The sequence below is a fragment of the Etheostoma spectabile genome, chromosome 7 (assembly GCF_008692095.1).
Source record: "Etheostoma spectabile isolate EspeVRDwgs_2016 chromosome 7, UIUC_Espe_1.0, whole genome shotgun sequence".
NCBI lineage: Eukaryota > Metazoa > Chordata > Actinopteri > Perciformes > Percidae > Etheostoma > Etheostoma spectabile.
The window spans coordinates 15,284,826-15,294,840 of NC_045739.1; the positions used below are offsets into that span (position 1 = coordinate 15,284,826).

General features: G+C 38.5%; 1 protein-coding gene and 1 long non-coding RNA gene across 3 annotated transcripts in view; both read left to right on the forward strand.

Moving 5' to 3' along the window:
- The window catches only part of LOC116693011 (uncharacterized), a 7,895-nt gene extending 5,206 nt beyond the window's left edge, over nt 1-2,689 (forward strand). For both annotated transcript variants that reach the window (XR_004332827.1, XR_004332828.1), the window contains exon 4: nt 2,356-2,689. This is a non-coding gene — a long non-coding RNA (uncharacterized LOC116693011). The remainder of the gene's footprint in view (nt 1-2,355) is intronic.
- A 5,580-nt stretch (nt 2,690-8,269) lies between these two features.
- The window catches only part of gnas (GNAS complex locus), a 42,314-nt gene continuing 40,568 nt past the window's right edge, over nt 8,270-10,015 (forward strand). Inside the window, exon 1 of the mRNA XM_032521684.1 lies at nt 8,270-9,981. Within this exon, the coding sequence (XP_032377575.1) occupies nt 9,843-9,981 (139 nt within the window). The 5' untranslated portion in view covers nt 8,270-9,842. The remainder of the gene's footprint in view (nt 9,982-10,015) is intronic.

A 10,015-nucleotide genomic window follows, 5' to 3' on the forward strand; every position in this document is an offset into this window, starting at 1 on the left:
CACACACACACACACACACACACACACAAGTTGATGGACCCCGTTCTTCTCTTCAAGACCTTTTTCAGTGAAATATTGACAGTAATTAGTATTGGCAGTAATTTACATTGAAATGGTTCAATGTTTAATGTGAGATATGTGAGTCTAGGTATCCGAGTGCATTCTACTTGTGCATGTGGAGTATTCAAGAGGAAGTTTGTTACAAAGAAGCCCAACATATCTTTTTAAAGGGTCAGTCAAAGGCAATCATTACAGGTTCCTTAGATGAACTTTTCCTACAAACTCCACTTTGTTTTAAACCAACGGCAGGTGCTGATTGTTGAAGCCATTGCATAAGCGTCCACAAGTGTCCACAAGAGCCTCCAGATGATGCTTGGTGACTGCATGGAAACAAGTCCCATTTCAACATTTGCTGTAGCAGCCTCACTGTTTATTTGACATGACTACAGCCACACTAGTGGCTCTAGAGGCTGTACTTAGGCACAGTGGTGGCTAGAGCTAAATACTAATATCAGCATGCTAACCTGCTCGCAATAATAATACTAATATGCTGATGTTTAAAATCCCAAGATCAGTTTATCATGAATGCACATAAATGTCTGTACCAACTTTCTTGATAATCCAGCCTGTAGTTTTAAAATATTTCATACTCAGCCAAAACTGGGAGACCAATGGACAGACCGACTATGCACGACTAAAAATGGGGAAAAAATGGGATTACAAATCTTAGAAAGGAGCACATGTAGGTTTGTGATTGTTTAAATGGCTGACATCTCATTTTATCACACCAAGCCTTGGGTTTTTTTGTGATCTGATAATTGGTTAAAAAAAAGGTTTTAATGGTGATTTAATGATTTAGTAAATCTGAAACTAGCTCACAGTCATTAAGAACATAGTAAGGACTTTGCACACAAACTTAGTCATGGATTTATGAGTGGTCCCAATCTAGAAGTGTTACTACCCATAATGTTTAAATTAAGACAGAAAAGTTAAATTGTGATTTTGTAAAATAATAAATAATATTCTTCTTTGATAGACTGTACCTATCCAAACAAAATAATGACAAATCAGTATGTGAGGTAAAAAAAAAGCACAAATGTCATATACATTAATTTGCAATGATTAATTAATTACATTAAATATTAGAATGTAATGCAGTAAATGGGTAGCTTAACAATGCATTTGTTTTGAACAAATGCACCAATTTATAATGTCAGTCTTGAGTTTGACACAAATCAAAAGGTTGTAGATACAAAAGCATTAATAGCTGATGTGGCTCAACATGAGCTGAGCCTGCAAAATTTTGTAAAAATACATTTTTTACTAAAAGCTTTGTTTCACTTAAACCCCTTTGTTTCCCAATAAGGAAGACACACATATACTCTCCCAAGTATAGCTGGATGTAAAAAAACAAAAACAAAACGTGAAACAAATGCACACAGGATGTACACACACTTGACCACTTAGCCCTAGTAGAGCGAGATCATATTAGGGTGATGAAGATAAATGTGGGATCTATGAAGCTTTCAGAGACAAGCTGAAAGGCAAACAGTTTTTTAGATGAAGGGATGGAAAGTGAAAGAAAGAAAAAAAATGCCGTCAAAATGCTGACATCACATCTTTTAATTCCTCACTGTAATTACCAGGCTATGTATAATTGATTTGACCGTTCCAACCGCATCCCATTTACAAAGTTCTTTGGGGGAGGGGTACAGATACTTTAATTCATCAGAATGTTGTGATCAATACAGAGAAAGTGCACACACATGCAGCAAGCACACACACACACACGCACACACACACACGCACACAATATTATCTCTCTTCATCTTCACTATTCTCCCTCTAACATCAAACTTTGACAGACCATTAACAAGTTTCTTTTTTTAATTTTAGAGTTTACATTCATCTAAGTTTCCAAAATTGATATTACGTTCAAATAGTTTTTATGGATTTATATCAGTGTCTTGCATTACAGTTAAACACAAGCAGATTCAGAAGGGACAACCTTGAATTTAATATTGAGTATTACAGGAAATGTTTCCTTTACATAACTTGAAATACTTCAAATGATTACTATTACTATACTTCATTATTTATAGAAGAAATTACCAGTGGCCTCTTTTTCAATAAATATTATTTGTATCATGGTGGAATGATCTTATTTTAATTTGATCATCTTTAATTGCAGACACAAATGACTGAAACTCAGGAAAGATCATAAATGAATTTCAAGCTTGGTAGGTGTACTGTAGATGTTTGCATCAAGATTTTGACACTATATAACTGGGTCAGAGCAAACTCTGTAAAATTATAAATATATTTTCTCTCTGGTGCTCCTCTCACCTTTCATAGTGACCAGGTTTGGGTTCGGCAGCAGCGGCAAGGTGAGCAAAAACAGGAAATACACCACTGACAGACCATTGTAGCGGAACAAAGAGGCTGAGGAACAAAAGAAAAGAACACAGATAATTTATCTGGTTGACAGAAATGGTCAGAATCAATTAATTTGTAGAAAGCAAAACATTTTTTTGTAATCTGTTCTTTAAATCACAAACAGGTCACATTGAACAAAAAACACCAAAAAGAAAACAAATGACAAAATGACCTGTGTATGTGTTATTGTGAGTGTTTGTAAACTAATACAAATACATTCTAAAATGAAATTACAACAGTTCATCTTACATACCAAGTGTTTTAATAGCCGGTCCAGCTGTGTAGTGTGTTTTAATATTGTTATAATTTATGGTGAATACAAGAAAGGCTTTGAAAGTGATCTATTTAGTAATTTATCACAATAACATAACTGCAACAGATAAATTGTTTGGTGGTATGAAAACATTTTGTCCATTAGAATAACAAATGTAATATCGTTTAATACGTCCACAATTTCAAATTATCATCACCTTATGGGAGGTTAAACAGCGGGTACATATGACCCCACATAGAGTCCAACAGTCAAAGGCGCACAGTATACTTCACGATTCAAATCACAGAAATCTTCTGTGGTCAGCGTGGTCTTTCTCACACCTGAATTGCTTCTTGCAAAATGATGCCTCGATAGCAATACTCATATATCTTAAGATTTGAATGCATTTAGAGAGCCATATTAATCCCTGAAACGGGATCAGTGTTGTGCATTTCCTCAATACCATTAAGAAAAAAGCCAGCTGTCTGCTACAGTAAGCACATATGTATTAGCTTTATTACAATAACTCCAACTCATCGATATGCCCCCTTCAATATAACCTGTTCCCACTAAAGGGAGGAATTATGACCTAACTATTTCAAATATACCTATGCTGATTCCATACAGAAATAACAGTCACCACAGAAAGCAGTTTGCAGGAAATTAATTAAAGATTATTTGATTTAGTAGTATTTGCCAGCATCTCCATGAGGCACCTAAAGACTCTAAACTCAAAACTTGAACTTGCTGGAAATACTGTTTGTATATTTAAACCTAATATGACCTTGTTCCTTTCTAACTAAACCCTGGATAGGAACACATCAGAAACTAATTCACATATTAATTAATTAATTTCTATCAGCATAAATACATATGAATAGAACCATTAAACAGACGTTAACTCACCAGTCAGCAGGAGCAAGGGTAGTAATAAGTTATAGAGCATCCCAACCACGAGGTCCCCTGCCATGTCTCCTTCTTTGTGTCAGAGACACCCACACAGCTCCTTTAGATACTATCTCCCTCTACAGAAACTCCAACCTGCTCACACATTTCTCAAAAGAACATGTATACAGTCTTGGTCAAAGCATCCTCCAATACAGCAGTGAAAATACAGGAAATATAGTTAGAGTCCAACACACTCAAACTATAACAAGACAGCAATAATGGGAGTCCAGTGACGAGCAGCACTGAAAGAGAGCATTGAATCTTCTTTTCAAATTGTGTGAAGATAATGACTGCCTCCACTCTTTGCGTGTCACATCCTCCTTTCCATCTCTCACCTCTCTCTTTCTCTCTCTCTGTCTCTCTCTCCCAGAAATGATGGGTTGTAACTGAGCATCTCTGTTAATATGCTCATAGTGAAGCTAATCTCACTCAGGAGAATATCCACTATCACTACATGACTGCAAAATATGCTTCCCAACATATGTAAAACTTTGGACACAATATTAAATATTATGTTGGAATTGTGCTTCTTTAGTTTCTGCGTGTGCATGCAGTCATCTTTGCATTAATTCATGCATTATGGTAAAACCACAGCCTGATTTCTTTTTTTCTTTTTTTTTGAAACCCAGACGGATACTCATACAGCACTGTTTGTTTCCATATAGCCGCGTCAGGCTGGCTCATCATATTTGTGCTGTGGGGTGAAGGGAAGTGTATCTAATATTCATGGCCGTGAGGCCATTAAGAGCTGTTGTAACTACAGAGGAATGATCAATGCAAGGACTGAGACAAGCAAAAACATTAACTTTACTCCAAAATAGAGAGAAAACATTGCACCATTCTCCAATGAAAATCGAACACGATGTTTTTATGATGTTTTTATTTTTTTCTCCACAGCATAAACTAACAACAGAAAACTGCTTCAGTAACAGCTGTGACTGTGTCTGCAGTGCGTGTTACAGGAGGGAGTTGGGGAAATCGTTTAATTACTGTTTCATTAGCAGTGACACACATTTTATTAAACTAATCTCCATTTCGAGCAGAGATTTTATGCATTGCTGTAAAATCTTATTCATTTTAAGATAGGGAACTGATAATTTCATACAGTGAACCACATCAACAAAGGGTCAAAAACCCATGCTGCTCAGCTCTATTCACACAGAACTGGTGTAACCGGTGGACCTCATGTGCTTTAAAAGTTACCCCCCCACGTCTGTGTGTTGTGCAGCACATTCGCACAGGATAAGCAAACTCTGTATGTTACTTGGAATTTACTGACATTATCCCCAGAATATGATGTCAAGGCTCTGTCAAAACTTTAATTTATGATTGTCAACAAATCCAATATGTCCCCAAATCACATAGATACAGATTTGCATGGGATTAATATTATCACACTCTGTGTTTGGAGAAATATGTTACTTTAGTTGTGGTGGATTTTTTACTTGACAAATTATGGACATGGCAGATTAGCCAGGGGGCCCCAAGCAGCCGCTTAGTTCCCTCATGCCTCGGACCAGCTTTGCAATTACTACTCAGCAGTAGATCTAAATTGATTATGATGAGAAGAGTGCTGAATAGGCAGCATTTCATGACAGTGCAGTTAAAAAGATCTACAGCTGGACATGCTGAAAAAAGGAGGTGAGGTAGAGGGAGAAAGTGTGTGTGTGTGTGTGTATGTGTGCGTTCGTGAGTGTTTGGCTGTTTAGACACAGGGGACAGATGTATGAGGGAAACAGTTCAATGAAGTTCTCACTTGTCTCAGGATTATGGTCCAAGTTTTAGGTTAGAATTAGTTGTAGTTCAAAGTTTGCTAAAGCTTGATCGATAATTTGTGCTCAGCTGGTGCTTGTGTGCAAGTGGGAAGTGCAGACGTGTACGCCCCAAAATGTAATCATTTTTATTTTGGCAAAAATGTCACGCCGACGCATGATTGGGAAATTCTTACACAACATCAGTTCCTCTAATATTTACATGTTGTCCAACCATCACATGTTGCAGTTCTCCCCACTATCTTCTACAACGCAAAACTGTCAAAACTATTGATACTACACATTCACAGTTTGCAAATTGTAGTATGTGCACCATAAGGATGTATATTTATTGAGTGACAGGTGTATGAATGCAAAGGATGAAGGAAAAGCAGGAGCCAGTCTTGGGAAAATTTAAATTCAAATGCATGTTTTGTCCTAGCACGTTAATGATAAAAGGTTTATTTAGCACACCAAAAAAATAAATAGGAAGCAACCACATTCCACAAAGGGACACTGCAATTAGCATTTTTACATGGTATTCCTAGACTGTGTGTGTAAACACACTGATACCTACCAAACAAAACAAGCACAGAAGTAGAGTGATGGTATGTTGATTAACAGCAAAGTGTCATTTAAAACTTGGCTTTGTGATATGGCTCCAGGTTTAACATTAGGTAAGTTTTTGAGAGTTGTGCACAAAGAAAAATAAACCTTTCTATTTGTGTGTATTGTCTCTCCATCTATTAATACATACTTTATGCAGTTGATGTAGAGAGCGAAATGTAAAGATTATTGCATATCGTAAAAACCAAACAGGGGAAAAGAGGCATGGCAGTAATGTTTTTCATGTTAGTCTAACAGTTGGGAGGCTGTTCCTCAGAGATTTTGACTGATTTGGCCTCAAGCTTTGGAGAGCAGCAGGTCAGCAAAACACTCACTATCAAAGCCCACCGCAACACCCAGAGGACAGAGCCACAGCTTTTAGTCTGCTCACAGATGCATTTCACTTTAGACAAATCATTTGGTCCTCTGTCCTGCCTTTTGCCCTGCTTATGGATCTGTGTGGAGTTTGAAGGTTTGGGTACAGGATACTGGGTGTTGACATGAGTCACATAAAAAAGCAGGAACTAGATAAGGTACCTTTCACTAGAGGAGGTATTATAAATTATGGTTTACAAAAAGTGTTTGCCTCAACAAACATCAAGGTATCTTGATGGGGGTTTTGGTATTTAGTGTTGTATGCTCCTATAATCAACCTATATTATAACATCAACACAACAGGAAAATGAAATTAAGTAGTTTCAATTCTGAATTAATTGATTACATATGGAATTGTCAATTTTAGATATTTGTATTCATGATTCAAGATTTCACCTCCAAATCTAACCAGAACATTTAAGACTATTTTAACCGCAAATTTAACTGTGTAAAGTCACCTTAGAAAATACTAATGATATATTTCTTTTACATGTTTACACACAAATAATTGACAATTATGCAGTTGTTTGGGTTGAGTTCACGGCAAAGAAACCTGCTGCTCGGAGTTAGAAGACTGCTGCCACCTAGCGTTTAACAGACCTAACAGCAGTAGAGCTGGTGGCCTTCCCGCAGTGACTATTATAAGCTTTTTATTTAATAACATAATTAATTTAAGGAACTATGTTTTCATTTGTAATGTACAGAATTTCAAAACTTAGACCATAAAGTATTTGTTGGTATTTTATCAGTTTTACATTTCAAACAATTTGTTTATTCATTTAAATTATAAAACCTCTCATAAGACTTGTTTTAACATTGATGATGCTATAAACATTATAAGGCGGGATAGGATGATGACTAGAGTTATGTTAACCTCTTGTTAATACTTTATAATATTTCTTAGCAATAATAGTAACATCAGTTTCTGCAGAGGAAGATTAATCTTCTATGAAAACCAGGCACTATAATTTCTAATATTGTAAGCTTCATATGATTTTTCGCAGGGCTATTGTATTGGAATGCAGTAAATGTTACTATGTTTGCGCAATAAACTGGTTGTTTTAACAACAGTATACCTAATGATTCTGCACACTGGGCATGCACAGGAACGCCGACAAGTGCCCACACAATATTGGGTCCTGGGTTCAGGTACTTACAGTGTGCAGTTTGCATGTTTTCTCTGTGTCAAGGGGTTTTCTCTAGCTACTGCTGTTTCTTCCCACAGTCCAAAGACATGCAGCTTAGATGAATTGTAAACTGTGATAGACAAGACCAGGCTCTCACCTAAAACATGCGGGGTGGAGTGAAGTAGAGATGAATGGATAATGTGGCCCTGTGATATTTACCCAAAGATCCTATTACCAATTTAGATATAAATAATATAAACGATACCAATGTATATCTAATTGTTTGTTTTCCCATCTGTAGTCCCTGGACAGATTTGACATACCCAAAAAAACAGTAAAAGATGAATCATGGTATTTACAGAGCAAGAGATGCAAGTTTCATTCTTAGATGAGCGTCAGCCATCCACAGACCTGGGGCATACAGTTAACTTGCTAGCCTACTAAAACTGGAATTTTCAGATGCCATTAAAGGTTAAGTTATATCACTAATCTTTTACACAGCAGAACATATTTGTGCTTTCATTTTATGAAGTGAAAATGTGTTTGTGTGTGGTGTGTTTATTTTGATTAGTGTTGGAGGTTTGGGGGTGTCCTCGGTGATAGCCCGTACCTCTGGGAGCCTCTGGCCCAGCTGCTGTACATGACTCCCACCCATGGATTGGGTGTATAATAACGCTCCCACCCTTCAAACCGTGTGCGGTTGTTTTCTTTGAAGAGGGCGCCGTTTCTTCCGCAGAGCCGCGCGCGCCGCTGACCGTGCTCTGCGCCCGGTCACGTGACGAGGCGAAGCGGCCTCTCTGTCTGTCCTTCCTTCCCAGGGTTCAATGAGCGCTGTGTGGCCCCACCCCGTCTCTCTTCAGCGCTGTCTATCTCCTCAATGTAGGCTACTATTCTCGGAGAGAGAGAAAGGGAGAAAATAATAACCTCCAAGAATTGGTTATTCCTGTCTTTCACCTTCCACAATCAGCGGCCAGGAGGGGAGCGGCCTTCGCGGTGGGAATGTGCTGCTACAACACGCGTACTATTTTTTGTGAATGTAAATGCACATGCAGTCTCAAGCCTGTAGCCTATTTACCCAGCTCGGATTCAAGAGTAATATAGCTATATATAAATGTATCTTTGTACGAGAGTGTGTATGTGGGTACACACGTACAGGCCTTATGTAGGCTATAAAAACTGAGCCTGAGTTGCTTTTTCACCTGCAAGAAACGTGGATACATTTCGAGGGATCAATTGGTCACGTTTCCTTTTTCTTTTCTTTTTTTCCATTTTTTAATGATTTTTTTTGTTAAGGGATTCATCGAGCCGAGCCGGGAATAAAAAAAAACAGTATCGGTGCGCAGTTTGCTCTGTGGTGATGTGAGGGGCTGATAACACATTTCAGCAACAAAAGCGAGGGGCTGGGAGAAAGAAGGCCCTTTGGAGGAGAAAACAGCAAGGAACAGCCATCACAAATAAGGAGGACAAATCGGGGGGTAGGCTATTGGATCGTTTCGGAGTTGGAGGTATTAGGGGATCCAGCCGAAAAGACAACCGCAGTGAGTTTGGAGCCGTTTTGGGTTGATTTGATGCAGCGAATGAAAAGCAGCCGGATGACGACGGAAGCAATGAGAATATCACACATGTAGCTCATTTGGGTGTAATATAATTTTCCTTCCTCTTGTCTTGCTGTGTGTCCCCAACGAAGACAACCGACGGGGAGACAGATAAATAGATAGAAAGTATTAGTGTACACCAATGAAAATGTTTATCAGGAAAGGAGACGTGGAAACGACTCGCGCCACTGCACGGGCGAGGTTTTCGGACACGCCGAGTTTGGCTCCTTGTCACGGGCAGCAGTGAGACGCAAGACCCGGGCTTTTGGAGATGCAAATTAGGCTGTTTATTCTGCCTCCGTTAGAGGTGAAACCCCGATTTTTGGTGTCTTAACAGACGTTGTGGATTACAATTGTTGATGTTAACGTTACACAGTTAACGGGGAGACAGTAGGAAAACAAAAACTGTAGGCTACTGCATGTGAAGGAGGAAAAGCCCAAGCAGGATTCAACAAACTGAGAAGGCGGCCTCGGTGTCGTCAGCAACAGTATCCTACCCTTTCTCTGACAGCAAAATACGCGTTATGGACAAATAATTTCTACAGGGCTGCACCACCGACAATTTTGGAGCAGGCCAGTCACGTTAAACGGTGTAAATGTGGGCGACATTGCTGCCAATTCCGCATGTCAAACGAGGGCTCTAGACTAGTTTAGTTTATTTATTTATTTTTCTTTCTACATACCCCTCCACCTCCTCCACTTCTTCCACCTCCTCCCCTGGACCTCCTTTTTTCTTTTTTCTTGCGGGAAGATGGGTTGTTTGGGCAACAGTAAGACCGAAGACCAGAGAAATGAGGAGAAGGCACAAAGAGAAGCAAACAAAAAGATAGAGAAGCAGCTCCAAAAAGACAAACAGATATACAGAGCAACACACAGACTACTACTTTTAGGTGAGTGTGATTTTATATATATATATATATATAT